The sequence below is a fragment of the Drosophila tropicalis genome, unplaced genomic scaffold (genome assembly GCF_018151085.1).
Source record: "Drosophila tropicalis isolate 14030-0801.00 unplaced genomic scaffold, ASM1815108v1 contig_443, whole genome shotgun sequence".
NCBI lineage: Eukaryota > Metazoa > Arthropoda > Insecta > Diptera > Drosophilidae > Drosophila > Drosophila tropicalis.
The window spans coordinates 3,568,179-3,589,103 of record NW_027172907.1 but is presented as its reverse complement, the minus strand read 5'-3'; the positions used below and the strand labels follow the sequence as shown (position 1 = coordinate 3,589,103).

Below are 20,925 nucleotides of genomic sequence, written 5' to 3'. Positions count from 1 at the left end.
CCCGTTCACAATTGATCTAAGATTGAAAAGGTCAAGTTGATCGACAAGCCGCAACTCACAACTCTAGTTCTTGGTAAACACACACACACACACACACAAACACAAAAAAAAAAAGTGGAGATGCAAAAATCATTCAAAGAGTTCCAATGCAGATCTCAAATAAATTGCACAACACAAACTGAATGACGAGCAGAAAGAACCACTAACACGAAACAAATAATAAAACAAAAAACAAAGATCGGTCGATCGATCGATCCACACGACAAAAGTCTTTAAGCGACTGACTATGAGGCGGATGAGCGATGAGCGATGATCGGAAGAGATGATGTGCGATCGCGTCGACAGTTTGAATGCAAATGCACAGTGGGAAGACCAACTGTAACCGATGATGATGATCATCATCATTCGTTTTTTGGGGTGCCCTCCTCTGCTGCCGTTTCAGTGCGCGCGCAGTCGCTTTAGACGTCACGTGGTAAGCATAAAACCATCATTTCAAGTTGGCCAAGAGAAGACAACAACAATTACAATTTCTTATGCTTAGTTGAGGAAAAATGTACCTCGTAGCCTCGAATGATGGAAAATTGAACAGAATTAAAGTATTTCTTGCTTGCCATAGACAACCCCCTTGCCCACAACCTCAACGTATCGATATACCCCTCTTTCTAGGGCAGCAATTACAGGGTATAAGCTAAATCTCAACAGAGAAAAAAACTAAATAAACCAAAGGCAAGCAATTCGGCGTGTTAACCAACGTTTCCTATTGCTTTTACTTTGAGGTTTTTAACTTTTTAGTCATACCACTTTTTCGATCCGTTATAGTTAAAGCATTTTCGAGTGATTTTTGGCCAACCAAAAAGAAAAGATTAAGTTAATTTTTGGTTTTTTTTTTTTTGCCAAGATGATGAGCTGCAACAAGTTGTTGTTGTTGCTGTTGCTGTTCATTCGAAAGGGTCTGGGTCTCTATTATAGATATATATCTTTGTTATAGATAATTACAAATACTTCAAGTTTCTTGGACATGGCCAAAAAGGTTGTTGAAAGTGAATGGAAATTGGTTTTCGAACCTTTTTTTCTCTTCACTTTTTTTTTGGTTTTTGTTTTTTTGGGTATTTATTTGTTGCTGATTGCACCGCAAGTCAACACTTTTCTTAAATGTCTTCTCCTCAATAAATTTTTATTGATTGTTTTTTTGTTTCAGTTTTTTGTTTTCTTTTTCGTTGTTATTATTATAAATAAATACTTATTGTTGTTGTTGTCGTTTCTGTGCTTCTTTGTTTTTGCTTGTTCAATATGGTAAAGTGGTTTTGTTATTGTTTCAAGAGTTGTTGTTGTTATAGTTGTCGAAATGTTTTTATTTGTCATAGAAATGTTATAATACAAAAAATTTTAAAAATTGAAAACCTTGAGCAAAAAATATATTTGTAAAAGTAAAAGGGCCACTCTTGAATGGGAAATTGGACAAAGCCAATATTCGAAAAAGCCATGTCTTAATAAAGATTGTCGTTATCCAAATTGCAAGAGCAAAAAGTCAAAGATTGTCCCTGAACTGACTACTACCAAATTACTCAGGAGCGACGATGATGGGAAAAACTGAAATATTCTCAAAGAAGATATGTACATACATATGTAGATGATTCCCACGCTTCTGTTTCGATGACAATTATAATTCCGTTGGCATATGTATGATTTCCATGGCTTTCGATATGATTTGAACGTGTCAAAATGATACCCAAAGACCAAAATGCTGTTCGCTTTGCATAAGTGGGGAGAAAGTATTCAAATATGTATGTACTTACTATATCAGAGATATGATTGCATAGATAAAAGAATGTAAGAAAACGCCTACAAAACAAAAAGGTGAATAGGCATTTCAAATGCCAAACACACAGAAGAAACCTCTTGTAATTGTTCAGATTACGCAATTTGGCTGTAAAAATGGTTTTACATTACCATTTGAAAACGAGAGCAAAAATGTTAACTGCCATCAACTTCTACTGCCAGGCCAGACCAGAGCAGAGCAGAGCAGACAGCCTTGAAACGGCATCGGCAATCAAAATGCAACATCAACAGCATCCACATCCCCACATCCCCAGATCCACAATTCAGAAGAAGAAAATGATGACCGTCCAGAGATTAATTTTTGTTTCTTTTTATTTTTTAAAGCGCCACCAACCTTGGCTCCTCTTAGACAAATTGTCGAAGCTGCTTGCTGTGGGCAGTTTAATTTTGATCTCTTTAAAAATACCCTTTAATTATGAATCGAATGGGTATGCATACCTCAACATCAAAGTAACTTATCTTACAAACTTTCTATAGAATCGGTAACTTGGATTGGAAATCAATTCACATATTGACATACGAGGGTAGTCTTATCAGTACTTGGCCTTGCTATCTACATTATAAATTTACATTATAGTAGTTCAATATTTAAGCCAAACAGCTCCAAGATATACAATCACTGAAAAGTTAATTCAATTGACGAAATATTCTTAAAAATTCCTTCCGAAGTTTGCTTAATTTTTGATCGATTTTTAAATTTGATATATCTTTTTAATATAAATTTGAATATAAATCATGCTGATTATCAAGTTATCTAAGAAGAACAAAGGAATATATATTTTTCATATGAATCTATTTAAGATGAAGTTTAAATGATCACCACTTTTCCTTTCCGCCCCCGAAAATCATCAATTTACAGGGTATCCTGTAGATTGTGCTTCCTAAAGCAACTCGCCTAATGGAATTTACTTGATTGTTTTGTTTGGTTTTATTTTTGTAACAATTGTGTTAGGCTTTAACTATTACAGTTTTCATTTAGATTTGCGGTTACTTGTCACGAGCTAATTAGCTTGAAGCTTTTGGTTGTTTCCTGAAGGGGCGTAACACCTTGGAACCCGTCGTCGTCATCATCAGCATCAGCATCATCATCATCATCGTGTTCAGCCAGTAAACTAAATTGTGTTAGAAGAAGTCAAGGATTTCCGAGACATTCCCACGTTAAAGTCAGAGGCCTTTCTATTCCAAATTTTTGTTGGTTGCCACAAGTTGTCACAAAAGATGACAAGCCAATACCACACGGCAACGACCACGACTCGGAACATCAACTTGATCTCTCGTTGACAGAGTGGTTCCATCTTCATCTTCAGCTCCATCGGAGGTTACCTAATTGGCCCATAGGCAACGCAACAACAAACGGCAACAAGTTCAATTGAGAGTTTAGTTTGTAATGGCAACTGATTGAATTTGCAATCATCAAAAATCCGAAAGAAAACATAAAAAATTGTGTGGGATTTCCGATCAATCCGAAATGAGAAATTTGAATTCGCTGCGGCCGCAGTCTTTATGTCTTCCATTTTGTTTGTCTGCACACTTAATGCCAATTAACGCACGATTTTTAACTATTAGTAATTGAAGTTGGTTTTCTTTGTTAACTACTCTTGTGTGTGTGTGTGAGTGTGTACATACGTGTTGATGCCACGCGTTGGACCCTCGGGGCAAGTTTTTTTTTTATGGGGGTATTGATTTTGTCTGTGGTAAACCTGTCAGTAACTGACAATAAAAGTTCAAGGGAGTGAACATGAGATTGATTGATTTATGAATGGTAATTACACCTATGTATAACCAAACTCTGAATCGATTGCAATCAAATATATACCACATATATCTAAACCAATTGATTAAAGATTACAAGAAGGCAGAACAAGAATAAAAGGCAATTTTTATAATTTGTTTGATGGGTTTATTTTACATTATTTTATTTTTTAATTAGAGATGTACCTGAGGTAACTCAGCTCGTATTTACTTTGGTTAATCAACTCGAACACAACTTAATTCATAAGGCGTTTAAGGATTGATTGATCATGACACAGTTTCATTGGGTCTTCATACATACATACATACATACATGTATCCAACCGATTCCAACAATCTAAAGAATGAGGCACACACGTGACGGTAGATTCTCCCAATCTATAAGTCCAAACATCGGACATTTTTTTGGTTTCGTTGGTTCTATCACTGACTGTCTTTTAGCTATTCAATCAATCGTCGTTCATGTTTTTTTCGAGCTGATCAAAGATTTAAATATTTGTATATGGACATCTCAATAAGTTACGTTAATAATTTTCTTGTGTGTGTGTGATAATTTAAACACTTTTCAAAAAGTAGACGATTATGTTAATTTTTCTTTGCTTATTTTTTGGTTGGACAAAATACTTGTTTGCCAATTTACATATATATATATATATATATATATATATATATATAAATTGTATGCACAATTGACCAAAGGATTATACATAGTTTTATGTCCTTAATATAAAAGTTAACTCGTTTCTGTCTCTTTTTCGTAATTTACAAATAAATCTGTTTCAAGTTTTAAATGCAAACAAAGATTTCTAGTGTTTTTTGTTTTTAATAATGTTTTTATCTTTCATTTTCTCTCATTTCTTATATTGTTTTTTACTTATACCGAAAAAATTAAAATACAAAATTGTAAGCAACAAAAAAAAAAAAATCAAAACGAATATCTTTCAAGTGAATATACATACATATAAATCTATATATACGCATATATATACATATATACATACTTAGATAGTATATACATATATATATATATATATATTAAATATTTCATTGCTAAATCATCTCGAATTTGATGTATATTAAAAAATTTCTTATATTTCTTTCTGAGTAACCGCTTCAAAACTCTGCGAAATTCTTTATACAAAAAAATGAATTCATTCCTTGCAAACTTTAATTATGGCAGAAACGGACGAGGTTTTGGTTTTTCCTTTTTTTTTTGTTTGTTAACGCTTTCTAAGAACTAAACATGCTAAAAGAGAAAGAAAAAAAAACATAGAGTAGAAAACTTAAAGTGCAACTTGAGTAAACAAAAAAAAAAAAAAAAAAAAAGGGAGGAAATAGTTGATTGACATATGTATATACATATATGTTCAAATTTTGGTGATATCGTAATACTATTATTTAGAACAGACAAAGAGAGACAAGGGAAAGTAAAAAGAAGAAAAAGAAACATGGCTGACGAAGATGAAATTAGGCGGGACTCGTGAGCTGTACTAAAAAACTGTACTAAAAATTGATTTAAAAAATGTTCCCATTCATTCATATCATCATTTGTTTGCTCAATGAATTTTCTACTTAACTTTGCCTGCCAAACTAGGAAACTAATTTACAAGATATATACGTTCTATATATATATATGTATATATATATATATCTATATTGTATATTGTATGCAAGTGTACTAAAACGTGCTAAAACGGCATAGTTTTTTCTTTCTTTTTGGTGCTGTGTGTGTTTTCTTTGTTTTCTTATTTTTTTTTGTTTTTTTTTTTTTTAGATGTGCTAAATAGTAGGCACTCTCATTTATAGGATTTTTTTGTTTTACACAAAACAACTGACAAAAAAGTTGATGTATATATGGGCCTAGTTTTACATCTAACAATAGTTAGATGATATTCATTGTAGGAAATGTTGGAACGCAAACTCCACAAGTACTAAAAAAAAAGGACAAATCTATAGAGCTTGCCTCAGTAGAGCGTTACTAACTATATCCCTCTCTGATATATATATATATGTATATACATATAAATATATATATATATATGCACATATATGTTTAGTGTGTGAGTGTGTGTGTATGTGTATAATAAATATATATATCCCTTGGTATAGCAGCAATGCGGTGTAACAGAGTTTGTTGGTGTGTGTGTGTGTGTGCTTATTCCGCTGTGGGTTTATATTCAGCGATAATTTGACGAATGGCATCCTCCGATCCAAATATCAACGCAGCAAATCCACAGATGACAATGATAATATTCTTCCAGACAATCCAATTGTAGGCACCAAAACCAGTATCCCAATGGACAACAATTTCAATGAGAACCTAATGAAAAACAAAAGCAATCAAATCGATTAGTTTCTAATCATTTTTGAAGAAAAGGAAAAAGCAACTTACCGGGAAGATCAATCCAAGTATGGAGAAACAGAAAGCTCCAATGAGACCCATAAATGGTGCTATAGTTGGCACAGATACAGCCAATACAACAGCAGCAGTTACCAGCACAGTGCGCAGCACGTAATTGACAAAAACTGGACGCTTGGTGCACTTCTCCTTAATGCCATCCCAGACAATTTCAAGGCACACATAGAATTGCAAACCGAATGTACAATAGACAGCCAAGCCGATAAGAACCTTTACCGCCTGGGCGGGCCACTCATGGACGGGTAGATTCAGGGTAATGCTCTGCTCGGTGGCATCACCATAATGCAAATAACCAAGGAAACCCAGCAGCATATACACTAGGGTCACGCCGGACATACCCTGACTCAGGACACCGCAAAGACCAAGGAAATTCTGTGGTGTCTTCATGTTATTCTCCAGTGGCATGACCACACCAATGGCTTCCATGGCAAATATAGTAATCGAGAAAAATGTTGGCAGTGTTCCGATAGCCACCATTTTACGTGTCTCCAACGATGGCAAGTCCTGGACGAGATAGTAGAACGTAATAAACAGGCCGAGACCCATAAAGACATTCGCCACCATCGAGACGGGAGCCAAGTATTTGAGATTCGGGACCCAGGCAATGAGAATCAATGGCACTAGCATTATGCAGATAAGGAGACGCGATGATATATTTGTATCGAACCAATGATTAAGCACTTGCTCAAAGTTTTTGGCAACAATGACAGTGTATACCGAGCAAGTGCCAAAATAGGTTAGGAACATGCCAAACAATATCGAGAATTTCGCAATGGGGGCGAAGCCACGGCTCCATTTGGGGCCCTTCTGGAATGCAGTTTCAGCGATTTCGGCGAAGGTCATCTTGGTGCGACGTGTTTTGTAGTACAGCTTGTGACCGCATTTGACCTGAGCATAACAACAAAAAGAACATTATAAACTGGTCTCTCAATAACAAGATGGATGAATCCATCGGACGCAAATTTTACAAATAATCGTACTTACCAGCACATAACTGCAGTGTGTGCATATAAACGCAGTGAAGATTGTGGCAAAGATACCCATAACTAAACCGGACGCTCCAAAGGCAAAGGGCATACCCAAAATTCCTGTGCCCAGTGAGGCCTTAAGCAAATGGGTAAGAGTTTCGTTGTCACTAGAAAAAAAAAAGGGTTTCAAATTAAAGAAGTTTGCAAAACACACATAAACAAAGAAGACATATTGCTGCCAACTTACGTTGTGGGATGCTCGTTGTCACGCATTGCAAATGGATCGAAATCATTGTTGGCCAAGGCCTGCTCGGCATCTGATTTACGTGGCTGGATTTTATGTCTGAAATAAAGTAAAGCAAAAAGACACAAATTACAAATGAATATTCCACCAATTGTTGCATTGATTCAATATCGAATGGGCAACCTCATTTCCACATTGCTGGATCCTACTAAGCCATGGGTAGCCATGCTGTTATGCTTCTTTGATTGTCTCTGAACAACTGAAACTCTCAGTAAAATTGCAACGTTTTCTTATATGCCAGTGAAATTCTGCCATGGAATTGCTGCATCTGCAATTACATTTCTTGTTGGTGCTGCTGCCGTTGCACTGGCTGACTATCCAAAGAGTCTCTAGACAACACCAACACATGTAATTATAACAAAAATCTGTATAAACTGCATGCGTCTGTGCATTGCTTGAAGCCCAATTTGGCGTATTTGTCTGGCCAATTGATGGAATTCTTTGTGCCGAGCCTGACTTGTCTGACCATTTCTATTGCATCAGCTTTTTTTGCCTCGCATTGGTGCAGCAAATTTCAAGATACCCCATATTGGTGCAGGCTTTCAAAAGTGAAGCATACTTTTTGGCGTCTGCTTCGAGAAATTTTGAATGGTTAACCCTTTATATGGGCAAAGCTTGACAAAAGCGTAAAAATTAAATTACACAGGCCGACATGATTTTTGCTGACGTTAACTTGAGAGGTGTTCTTAACTAATTCGGGTACGCTGATTCTAACTGCATACTTGGTTTTTCTCCATCACGTCTAGATTTTGTGAAATCTGGAGATCTGGGGTTGAAAAATAGGCACCCAAAAGTATACTATAGAAAGTTTAAAACAAAAATTTTCAACTTTTTTTACGGATTTTAGAATATTTTGTGTAAGAAAATTAGTTCTTGTTTGCACATATAACTAATAAACAATATGTTACACGCAGTAGAGTTCCATAATTCTTTAAAATTAAAAAGCAGACAATACTTGGAATTCCTATAGCATACTTTTTGGTTGAAATTTTACTCATTATAGAACTATATCCGGAGTGTAAGATATTATCCATTATAACAAAGAAATAACTCTTTGATATTTTGTAAATTCATTTTCAATCAAGCCTAATATATTAATAGGATAAAATAATAATGTTTTTAGTACAATATTATGCTTATATCATGGAAAAATATATTGCAAATTAGGTCATTTTGAATAATTTGAACGCATTTTTTTCGAAATCCTGACGTGATGGAGAAAAACTAAGTACAGGGCCGTGATTAGCAGCCCCCAATTACTATAGGAGACCTATTGAACTTCAAACACTTTTTCATGACCTCAAAAATGTCGGCCTGTGTTATTTTTAATCACAAAGATTTAAATGTTTAAATTTTGTGATTTTTGTTAGTTTGTTCTTCAACATACATTAAAAAGCCTAATAAATTGGGGCAAACAAAAATTTCTATGTAATTTTTATCTAATGAAAAAGTACATTCAATTTGTAGAAATTGCGACATATCACTCCCCTTAATAAAATAGTTTCAAGGTCTGTCAGTTGATAAGAAAACTAAACGTGTATTTTTTCTACCATATAATTGTATGTATTTATATATAATGTAAGTACACTGTTGAAATAATCTTTTCGGACATTTACACAATGTCACACACGGAGAGGCAAACTGAGTCTTTACTCGAAAATTCTGAACAATCATCACTGCATTAATTGTAAATGATTACACAGGCCGACATTTTTGAGGTCATGAAAAAGTGTTTGAAGTTCAATAGGTCTCCTATAGTAATTGGGGGCTGCTAATCACGGCCCTGTACTTAGTTTTTCTCCATCACGTCAGGATTTCGAAAAAAATGCGTTCAAATTATTCAAAATGATCAATATTTCAATATATTATTCCATGATATAGGCATAATATTGTACTAAAAACATTATTATTTTATCCTATTAATATACTAGGCTTGATTGAAAAGGAATTTACAAAATATTAAAGAGTTATTTCTTTGTTATAATGGATAATATCTTACACTCTGGATATAGTTCTATAATGAGTAAAATTTCAACCAAAAAGTATGCTATAGGAATTCCAAGAATTGTCTGCTTTTAAATTTTAAAGAATTATGGGAATCTGCTGCGTGTAACATATTGTTTATTAGTTATATGTGCAAACAAGAACTAATTTTCTTACACAGAATATTTTAAAATCCGTAAAAAACGTTGAACATTTTTGTATAAACTTTCTATAGTATACTTTTGGGTGCCTATTTTCCAACCCCAAATCTCCAGATTTCACAAAATCTAGACGTGATGGACAAAAACCAAGTATGCAGTTAGAATCAGCGTACCCGAATTAGTTAGGAACACTTCTCAAGTTAACGTCAGCAAAAATCATGTCGGCCTGTGTTATTATTTATTTCATTTAAAGTATATAAATTCCTATCAGTTGATGATGATGATGTTGTTTATAGCAAGGTCTGATCCACTACCAAAATGGCAAAGAGGTTATCAGCTTTAGTTCATTGATTTCTATAAAATACATAGCAAAAAGTACAAAATATTTCCCTCACATTTTGACAAAAACAAACGGCTATAAATTGTCTTTAATATTTATGTATGTACATACGTATACATAGAATTTATGAATTTTGCAAATCATTCAACTATTGTCGATAAGCTCATTAAAAAGAATAATCTTCACTTGAGTTGGAAAATAATTTGACTTTCAGTTGTTGGTTGCGTCTGTCTGCGACTCATTACAATAATATTTGCATTTGAACAATAAATAAGGAATTTGCATTCACCTCTGTCTTTCTCCTTCAATCTATCTATTCCAATCAGTTATTACATATTTTTGAACCTTCGCCAAGGGGTTGGCGAAATTGACAATGTGCATACAAATATGCGGAAATTAGTGTAACAAAAACACAACAAAAAAAAAAAACGCCAATTAATCTTACCATACAAAACACTTAAAAGGCGGCGCCACAATTATTATTCAATTAAAAAATCAAAATCTTAGAACGATAATCTATAAAACAATTCAAATTTTAATTGGTAATTAAGTATTTTATAGCTTTGCGATAGGTAGTCAGTAAGTCAGTTTCAAACTTGAAGTTGAATCGTTTTATTACCATATAAAGTTGGTAAAGTTGGGCTTATCCAGATTCAACTGCGATTACGATCCTTAGTCGTGAAAAACTTTAGAATAATATCATCTAAAAAGAATAGACGAGGAAGTTTCCCTCAAATTAGTCACAAGGGCAATAACTAAAAGTATTCATGCTTTTCAAGTGAACAATACATTCACTTCATTTAGGCGCGAGATAAACAAGTTGAATCATTCAAATATTTTTTATCGTTAAGCTTTGGAAACAAGAGCTGAATAAAGTTCAACGGGATCAGCTAATGATATATACTTAGATACAGCTACGTCAGCAAATTTCCTTTCAAGATATTTTGTTTGTGAGCAAAATCGAATACCTTGTACGCGTGAAAGCGATTACAAATTGACATGAAGGTGTTTAGTATGTAGTTTCTATACCCTGCATATGAAGGAACATGTATTGAAAGTCAATCTGGAATAGCTGAAATTCTGAATCTCGAACAAACACGAGTATTGAGAAAAAACGACTACTCAAAATGAATATGCCCTTTTTATGAAAGGTATTTGACAAAAAAAAAAAAAAAAAAGAAAAAAAACACAAATTACAAGTGGAAACGTAAACGTATATACAGAGATACCTATATAGATTCTGGTTTTGCGTTTTAAAGTAGGCATACTAAGTGCTGATTTTACACCGACTCTTACGTGATATTTGTATATGGGATTCGAGTTTACTGAAAGTAACTAGCTAACAGATTAATGCCCAGAGAATGCATATATTTCTTTATTGTTTATTTATTTTTGGAATTCATAATAGAATAATGTGTATACAACACTCGCATCGTATTGTGTCAAGTTTTGTCGGTCAATTTATGAAATTAATTCCTAGCTAAACATTTAATTGGCGCACACAAAAAACATGAGAAATAAAAAATGTATCGCCAATTTAGATTGTATTTTTAGATGTATTCATTTAAACGGAGCAACTTACTTAGTGCCGGGTATAAATTGTTCCATTTCCTGCGGCGCATGTTTTGAGCCGCTATCCTGTTGTATTCATGAAAGAGAGAGAACAAAAAATTGATTTTATTTATTAGATAAAGTGTCTCGCATTGAGAATTTCGTTTGGGTTTAGAATACTTACCGCAATGTTAACCATTTTGCTTTGTGTGTGTGTGTCTGTCTATTTCTCTCAGTGTATGCTCTGCAATTAGAAGACAAGATTTTCTTGATTTAATAATGAATATCAATTGACTGAGAGTGCCCAAATGAATATCGCTAGAGATTGCTTCACAGACGAGACACTTTTATTTAATAAAATTCCCTTTTGATTGGATTTTAATTGAAATTTTTGATTTGCTTTCAATTCTGGTCAGCATTTAAAATGGTTTGTACGGGTTCCCTTTCAATTCGTGGCCATTTACTTTAATTTATGGTAATCAATTCATTCACCATATCATTTCGTGTAGATTTTTGGCAATTTATTAGGAAAACGTTTTATAAAGCTGCTTCATATGTTTTAGGACTGTTTGGTTAATAAAACAAAAAGGGACACATAATTTCAACAAATTATTTTCAATCAATTTGAAATTCTTAGTCATTTAAAATCACTGACTTAGATATAGAAATATCCTATATATATATAATCAAATTCGCAATAGGGAACTTAATGAATTTTTGACTTATCGTGCCTGCTGGCTGATTTGTTAAATATAGAAAACCGAGCTTAATGTTTTGAATAGGAGGAGAATGGAAACATTTCATAGTGTTATAATAATTGTGTTTTAAAATTTTGTTAATATATGGTTAAACGATTAAACTAACACCTTGTAAAAATACTATAATATTTATAGGAAGGCTTTTAAGTGTCGATTCTCCTGTTCTTTTGGTTTGTTGTTTTCGTTTTTAGCAATTTACATGTAAATTGCTTTGAATCCAATTTTAATTTAATGCCGCCCCGACTTTTGCCTTTCGCTCACTGAAATCTCGCCTAATGAGTTTTATTTTTAGATATTGTCAATGAACTTATTTAGCAGATTTTTTTGTTCGTTTCGTTCCGTTTTGGCTTGTGATGTATTATTAATCATATGTTAAATCTCTGTCGCATGTGTTAAAATTCACAATGGAAACAAAACTCTAGGTATCTATATCTATCCATATACGCAATAATCTATAGAAATGTATGCCACATGTGTTGTGTTTGTCATATTCGAATGTGGGTGGAGTGTACTTTGCCTTCGGCCAACAATTAACACATTGCAAAGGCAAGAATTGAGAGCATGATATTATATGGAACAACCCATATATATACCTAAATATATGGTACCTGTGTCTGTGTGTGTCTACAAAATAACTGAATATGATATTTTCAAGTTCTGGCTTTAGGGCTGAAGCTATGAATTTCCCCCAAACCTCCATCCCCCTTCCTTCCATAATGGATCTCGTTTACATGTTAAACGTATTAATTTTCATTTCAATGAAAGCTGCGTAGACAGTTTTTTTCGTTTTTTGTTTTGCTGTCGGCCAAATTTCTAGCCAAACAAGGTTGAATGAACTTTGACTTGGACTTGACTTTTGAAGTATGCAAAATATCTAAAAACAAAAAAACAAAAAAAGCATAACGTGGCTAATACAAAACAAAGTTATCATTAACATTATATCATTTATTCATTTCTCACTCTTTCAGTGTCTAGTTCCAATCAAACGTCATAAAATCACGCACAATACAAATCGAAGATAAGATATATGTAGGCCCAATCACAGAGAATATATACATACATATGTATGTATATATAGATTCAGCAAATGAATGAACCTGTGAGAAAATCAAAACAAATATGCGTATAGAAGAACCTTCACCCAGTGACGAATCACACACACACACACACACCTATCTATACATAAACATCTATGTATATACATGTGAGTATATGTAGAATCTATACAAATTTGGCACAGTTTTTTTAGACGGTAGTTTTCATGTTTTCTTTTATTTGTTGTTGTTTTTGCTACAAGTTTTTTTATTTTATGCCAAATGTTTGCCCTTATCGCATAGTTTTCACTATTTTGCCACTTTGATACGACGAGAATTGGGTTTGAACTGGTTATAGGATCATCTGATAAATACATAGATACTATATGCTGTTGATATCGTTGCCAGATATATACACACATACGTACATACATACATACATATATAGAGATATGTGTATATATGTACATATGTATGTATAAACAATTTGTGGTGCGTGTCATAGCCGAAAAGAAATTTGTCTAAGTGTTAAGTGGCTATTGCTAATTTTCTTTCGTTTCGATCTGAGGCTAATTGAGGGCAATTGTAGCTTAGAAATTGCCAAAAACACGAAAGAGTGATGGCAATAAAGTCGATTACATCATTTAACTTAAGTAAGTTAATTGAAGAAAGAGAAAAAAAAAAGTGTCCCAAAGCTACAAAAGTTGAAAAGATTTAACAAGTTGTATATTTTCAAATATCCTCAACTAAGTTAGTGACAATATATGTAATAATAAAGGATATAAAATTTAGATTAGTTCTTTAAACATAATGTTTGATGTATGTATGATTTAATTATGACTTTTAGCAATCCTATTTGAGTTTGAAATCCAAAACCAGCCCCATGATGATCAAATCTTTTCATGAATGAGATGCTACAAAACTGAGAGAGAGAGTGAGAGTATACTGGGAAACGGCTTGTCTATATTTAGACAATGGATCAAGAATCAATATATAATACCAAAGTAGGCGCTTATATATATATTTTGTTCACAACGTTTCAATGGCTTGTTGTTGCCGCCTGATTATCATCACAAGTAAGGTAAGGTAAAGAAAAAAAAAAAGAACCTTGAAATTGAAATGTTTTTGACAATGCAAAAACAAAACATTTTTAAAATACATTTTACATATTTATAGATGCAGATACTTTGTTTCTGAGGTTGAGCAAGGAAGGAACACACACGCGATATTGCTTCACTGAAAATTAGTCAAATAATGGCGGCAAAAATCGGCAAAAATCTAAACAAATATAAAAAGCCAAGAAACGGGGGCATGAAAATCACTATTTCAATAGAAAATAACTCAGAACTGTGCGTGACGTCACTCTCTTTCTCTCACTCTCTCTCTCTCTGTCTGTCTGTCTGAGACCATTCAGCAATATCCTCACAAATTTTCTCAGCATCTTTTGCTCTCGCCCACTCTTTCTCATCTCTTTATCTCAAAAAACTGCCGGCCAAGCCCTCAAACAAATGAAGTGCATCATGATACACGTGTTTTTCACATTTCTCAGCAAATATTTTTACATATTTGAAATATATCATTCTCGTCTGGAGCAGCCGACTCACCCAAATTAAGCTAGTAGTTTCCTGTGTTTCCTTTCGTGTACTTTCTTATTCAAGATAAAATACTTATTTTTAGCTTCAAGTATGTAGTTTCTTGTAAAACTTTTCATAATATTTCATCAGTCAATCTTTCTGTACTTAGTTCAGTGGCGCTAGCGCCAATTGGCCTCAGTTTGCCATGATATTTGATTTCGTGGGAAATTCAATTTTCAAAAAATGATGATAACGCAAGAAGACTCGGGTTTGATATCACATTTCATTACTATACCATATACAAGGGTTTTAGAGTGATAACAAACAATGGGGGTTGGGCATGGGAAAGTTTGCCTGTGAGTTATGAGGTTTTTTTCAATGTGGTTGAATTGAGTGAGTAACTACACCTAAAGTGACGAAAACTGATCCTGCTCAAATTGTTTATTTTGAGGACTGACACATTATATTTTGCGTTAGTAAAAATAATCGATTCAGTAGTTGCATTCTGAATGAGTATATAAATATTAATGCCATAGTGATTGTTTTTTTTTTTTTTTTTATTACAGTAATCAATTCAAATAATAATCTTTATTGAATTAAGCTTAGGCTTTGCGATAATCCTCAATAAGTAGTTGCCGACTTTTTGTTCTGACCGTCATCAGGGAAATCTAAATGAACATTAACACTTTCATATCTATCTATGTATGTATGTATATGCATATGTGTATAAAAGATTAAACTATTTATCTTATTATTAACTTTGAAATGCGTTTGCAAAAAAATATTTAATCAACTGTTGGTCTAGGCATTCTTTATTTATGGAGCTATTCAACAAAGGTCTTTCATTCATAAGAATTGCCCCGAATTGACGTCACTATAGATAGATGGATATGTACAGTGGTGGTCAGCGTGTAAGCCCCTTTTTTTTTTTTTGATTTTAAATTTGATTTTCTCGGCTCCTAAGAAACTTAATAAAGAAATTTTTTCAGTTATTTGTTGGTTATTGTATTTAGAATCTGACACGTAATTATTGTCATTCCAGCTTTCGACGTTTTTTTTACAGGTGCGTTTGAAAAAAAAGCTACCCCAAAATGTTTGACAATAGTTTAGCCCGGTCATTTCAAAATCTTTAATATTATAGTTAGACATGTGTATTCTTTGAAAAAGTTGTAGATCTAGATAATTTAAGATAAACTGCATACCAAAAATTTTCATTTCAGCCCCAATATTTGTTTTGGGGCCCATCGAAATTTCGGGATTTTGTATGTAATTCTTGTGGTCTCTTTGTTTGACGACGTTTTACGATACCAATTTAAACTTAAGTATTATTTTCTTATTCTAAGTATGAAAGTGAATTGAATTTCCCGTCAAATGATACATGTTTCATAAAAATCCGACAAAAATTAGATTGATTTCACCGCCCATACGTAAAAAAAAACCAGGTAAGCAAAATTTCCCCTACATGCGTGCAAAGAAAGAGACGGAGGATGTGTGGGAAATTTTGCTAGTTCTAGTCTTTTTTTTTAGTATGGGCGATGAAATCAATCTAATTTTTGTCGGATTTTTATGAAACATGTATCATTTGACGGGAAATTCAATTCACTTTCATACTTAGAATAAGAAAATAATACTTAAGTTTAAATTGGTATCGTAAAACGTCGCCAAACAAAGAGACCTCAAGAATTACATACAAAATCCCGAAATTTCGATAGGCCCCAAAATAAATACTGGGGCTAAAATGAAAATTTTTGGTATGCAGTTTATCTTAGATTACCTAGATCTACAACTTTTTCAAAGAATACACATGTCTAACTATAATATTAAAGATTTTGAAATGACCGGGCTAAACTATTGTCAAACATTTTGGGGGAGCTTTTTTTTCAAACGCACCTGTAAAAAAACGTCGAAAGCTGGAATGACAATAATTACGTGTCAGATTCTAAATACAATAACCAACAAATAACTGAAAAAATTTCTTCATTAAGTTTCTTAGGAGCCGAGAAAATCAAATTTAAAATCAAAAAAAAAAAAAGGGCTTACACGCTGACCACCACTGTATGTATGTACATATGTATTTCCTATTTAAAATATAGAGAAAATAAATGTTCCAATTATGTTAGAGGCTTTGCGATTGTTGTTGTTGTAGGGATGTTGTAACTGTCTGTTAAGCTGTCACTAGATTGCCGTTGATCAAATTAAAATGACTAGTAAACGTCTACGACATTATCAATTCGTAATATTTATATATACATAGGTGCCACGTGTTTTGGATTTTTTACCCTAATACTCTCTCTCTCTCTCACCCCCCCTCTCACCCACTACCGTGTGTGTCGTGTGTCTTATATATGTACTCTAACCATCTATAATTAAAATTCTCGGCTATCGACTGACTGAAAGGGTTCGATATTGTATGTATGTATGTTGGTACTGATTGCTATTTGTTGTGGGGGGTTCATAAGGCTAACCACCTGATACAGATAAGAATCAAATTCCACTTTATAAAATCCTACGTATGTAGATAGATACATGCATATACATACACTGGTGGCCAAAAGTAATTTACTTTAATATGACATTAACAGATTCACTTGATTCAAAAAACTATCACTAAGAAGTATCATAGATCAGTAGATCTATTCAAACGAAATCAACTCAGTCAAAAAAACCAAAAATAACACTACAATCGTTTGTAGTAAGTTCGTTTACAATTTACAGATCCATTAAAGTCGATAATATAGATCCGAACAAATTGTTTATAATATTTTCTATCTATAGAATCTGTAGAAAAGAATGTTGATAACAAATTCATATGCGTTATTTATTCCTAGCAAGCAAAGGCAAGGTCCAAATTCGTATAGCCACTAGAGAGTGTGTGTGTGTGTGTAAAGTGTTATGCAGTCAAATTTTTAGGTGACATTTTCAAGCATATTATCTTGAAGCACTTCCTTATTTCAATAAAGAAAAAAATGAAAAAAAGTGTGCTTATCATCTGTCACTTTGAACTTGGCATTTAGGCCAATCTTGCTACGTTCTTCCGTTCCTTTCTTAGGTGTGCCGCTCGCCAATGAATGACAATGAACAACAGTTACGGAAATTGGTTACATCTAAAAATAAATCAATTTTCTGTTCATCGTTTATCGATGGGGTTGCTCAAGTGTGTGGGCGGGGCTAGTCGAGGGCAAGGTGTGGTAACTAACGAAGAGCGGTTCCATAACATATTACCATTACACCAAGAAGGCTGTCGAGTGTACATACATACATATATAGATATTCAGACGTATGGACAAATTGGCAAACAAAACAAGTGGCACATAAAGAAATAACGGCAAAGCAGACAGCAGACAGACAACAACAACATGAATGGATATAAAGACAAAGTCTTCGTCTAAGTTCTCTTACATAAAGCAAAGCGATCCAAACGCCTTTGGATTGAAATATTGAACAGTATTTATATTCATTCCAAAAACAATCATTTACTAATTATCGAAAATGATTTCGAACTCGAATCAAGTTTGAGTAATTAAAATTGTTCTTCAAATTACAATTTAATTACATATGTTGAAGTTCATCCGTTAAGACCGAATTACGATTACTGCAGGGACAAAAAGCAACAGTTTTGATTCAGAAGCAGTGAGTGGGAGTTTTTGGCCTTCTTCTTGTTACTCTCCCAGCTCAATGTTCAATGTCTTTCTCGCTCTCTGACGTCACAAACTACATACATACACACATAGAATGCATATTGCGTCGTCGTTCGCAGTGTCATGTTAATTAAAACTAATAACAACAACAAGCTAAAACAATAGACCAGCAATAATAAACAGCCTTACCCACATTTACCACCAGCAGCAGCAGCAGATAAGGACGAATTTCCAAGCAGAACTTAAACAACAACATCAAACAATACTATTGAAGGTCAGCTGTTTGGCTGTTAAATGTTATGGTGTGTCCTGGCAATTTTCTAACCGATTTTAATGCATTTTTGGCATGTCCTTGGATGAGTCAGTTTTGCCATTCATTCCATTTTAAGGAGTGTGTGTGTGCGTGTGTACATGTGTGTGTGTGTGTGTGAGTTGCGTGGAGGTGTACCAAATGCATTGACGTAGGTAAACAACAAATGTGGGCAATTCCATTATATTGTAGATCTATGTATGTATGTATATAATTTTGTCGTAGTTTTATGTGCTCGTCACGGTGTCTAGATAGGTAAATAATAACACACTCACGCACACACACGCATTCAACAACTTTCCCAAAATCGCGTTTCTCACAATTACCGTTAAATTACGTATTGCAATTGTGGAAGGAACGTGGAGCATTAGCAAAGCAAATGTCGAAGACAATCAAACCAAAACATTTTGTCAGCGAATTCCAGAGGCCGACTGCTAAATACCGTGTAGTTTAGATGCACTTAACAATTTTCTATGTATGTATGTATGTATGTATGTATATCCTCTCTAATCAGATAACAGCTATGAGTGTAGTTCAAGTAAGATTAATCCTTCCCACAAAGACCCCTATCAAATCCCTTAGACGAATACGTGAGTCCATTACACTTGCAATTAGTTGAAAATTCTTTCGAAAACTGATTTGATGAAAATCTTAAAGCCAGCTGCTGCTGCTCATGCTGATTAAGCTCATATAAAATTCGCCGAACTGCAAATGTTCTGGGGCCCTTTTTTTTTTTTTTTTTGTAATGCAAACCTGTGGCTCAACTTAATATACCTTTTGGAGAAAAAAAACCTTCAAAGTAAAACAGAATTCGAATAAATGCCAACAAATTGCAAGCGGGGGAAAGCGCGCGTGTTTTCAACATATTTTCATTCATGATTTTGGAAAACAAGGTTTTCAAAAAAAAAAAAAAAGGTGTTTCACACTTTTTAATTCCTTGATTGGGTTTTTTGGGTTCGGCTTTTTCTTTTGTGTCTTTTAAAATGTCAAGCATTAATAACGGGACAGGTGCAACGTAGGCAGGTCGGCAGCGGCAGCAGAGACATTGCAGTTGACGTTGCCATTGCCAGAGCACGCGTGTCAATTTGAAGCCAGAGAGGGGGGCTTTGTAAGGTTAAGGTAAGTACTATGAGGTCTGTGTTTTGTTTGTTATACAAAATGCCAAAGAAGATTTTTGTGTGCAACGCAATAAACCAAATCTGCTTTTGCATAATTGACATTCGACAAGAAAAAAACAACAAAAAATAACGAAAAATTGTCTGATTTTGAAAAAGAATCGTAAAATTTCTTTGACATTTCCTAATTATTTTTCATATCTTTTCTGCATCGTGTGAAACCATGTGCGTGTCAGACTCTCTTCGTCCTCTCTCTCAAAGTGTCTCTCTCTTTCTCTCCCTCTTTGTCTGTCTGTCTTTCCGCCGTTCTATCGCTCGATGTTATTATGCACTCTGTGGCGGCTATTTTGAGACCGCAACCAACCAAATTGGTGCCATGTGCTTGACACTTTTTTTCAGCATTTCTTCATTTTGGTCTTCCTTTTAAAATTTTGGTATAGAATTTCTTTGAAACACTTCGTTTATACAAATTGCTTTCTTGAACACAGTGACGATTTGCACTTAGCTGTTTTGCTTCTTCTTGATATTGAAAACACTTTTTTATTTGATTATAAAAAAATGTACAAATTTTTGCCAACAACACAAAAATACAATGAAAATGCCGCCCTTTTGGCTTAAAATATACCTTCAAAATTTGCTTTCGAGGGTGGAAACCACAACGCGGCACAAATATCCAATATCAACTGAAAGCCGCTTTGCTTGAGCGGCCGCTTATAAACCAGCAACGACGAGCGCGCGGCAGCTGACTAAAGCGAGAGAATTCCGCCCGCCCCAGTGCTGGGTATTCAGCCATACGAATTCCCTTAGCAAGCGTTCATTTTGTATTAAACGTTGCGGCGCGCGCAAGAGAAGTTGAGTAGCAAGAGCGTGAAGGGAGAGAGGGCGAGAGAGCAAACTGGTTCGCCATTTAGCGGCGGTTCAGGAGTGTGAGAATAGCGAAAGACAAAGGATAGTCTGCCCAGGACATGCTGCTGAATTGAGAGAACAAAGAAAAGGCTCTGTACTTTGGCTGATGAAATGATTGCCCATCTTTCATAAGAAGGGCTTGAATGGACAATTCTGATTGTAAGCCAAGACTTTTAATTGAAAGTTTGTGTTCTCAAAAAAAGAAGAGAAAGAAATTCCAATGAATCGTTATATGTATGTACATACATTCATACATTATATGTGAGTATGTAT

The 20,925-nt window shown here is 34.0% G+C and overlaps 1 protein-coding gene across 2 annotated transcripts; it reads right to left on the bottom strand.

The window, feature by feature from the left end:
• Nucleotides 1–3,716: 3,716 nt before the first annotated feature.
• path (pathetic) lies at nt 3,717–20,474 on the bottom strand. 2 transcript variants are annotated; one of them, XM_068285970.1, is made up of 7 exons: nt 20,372–20,474; nt 11,502–11,561; nt 11,349–11,404; nt 7,226–7,321; nt 6,995–7,145; nt 5,984–6,898; nt 3,717–5,911 (listed from the first exon to the last, which is right to left on the bottom strand). In XM_068285970.1, the coding sequence occupies exons 2-7, from the start codon at nt 11,514–11,516 to the stop codon at nt 5,747–5,749; spliced, it is 1,398 nt and encodes a 465-aa protein (XP_068142071.1). In that variant the 5' UTR covers nt 11,517–11,561; nt 20,372–20,474; the 3' UTR covers nt 3,717–5,746. The 2 variants fall into 2 exon arrangements, with proteins under 2 accessions (XP_068142071.1, XP_068142072.1); XM_068285971.1 differs by lacking the exons at nt 11,349–11,404; nt 11,502–11,561; nt 20,372–20,474 and adding an exon at nt 7,406–7,464.
• Between the last annotated feature and the right edge of the window lie 451 nt (nt 20,475–20,925).

Excerpts from the sequence above, each read along its gene's own strand:
- path (XM_068285970.1), bottom strand. Across the intron at positions 7,322-11,348 it reads CAATTTATACCCGGCACTAA|ACATAAAATCCAGCCACGTA; the intron begins GTAAGTTGCTCC and ends ACTTTATTTCAG. Across the intron at positions 7,146-7,225 it reads GACAACGAGCATCCCACAAC|TGACAACGAAACTCTTACCC; the intron begins GTAAGTTGGCAG and ends TTTTTTTTCTAG.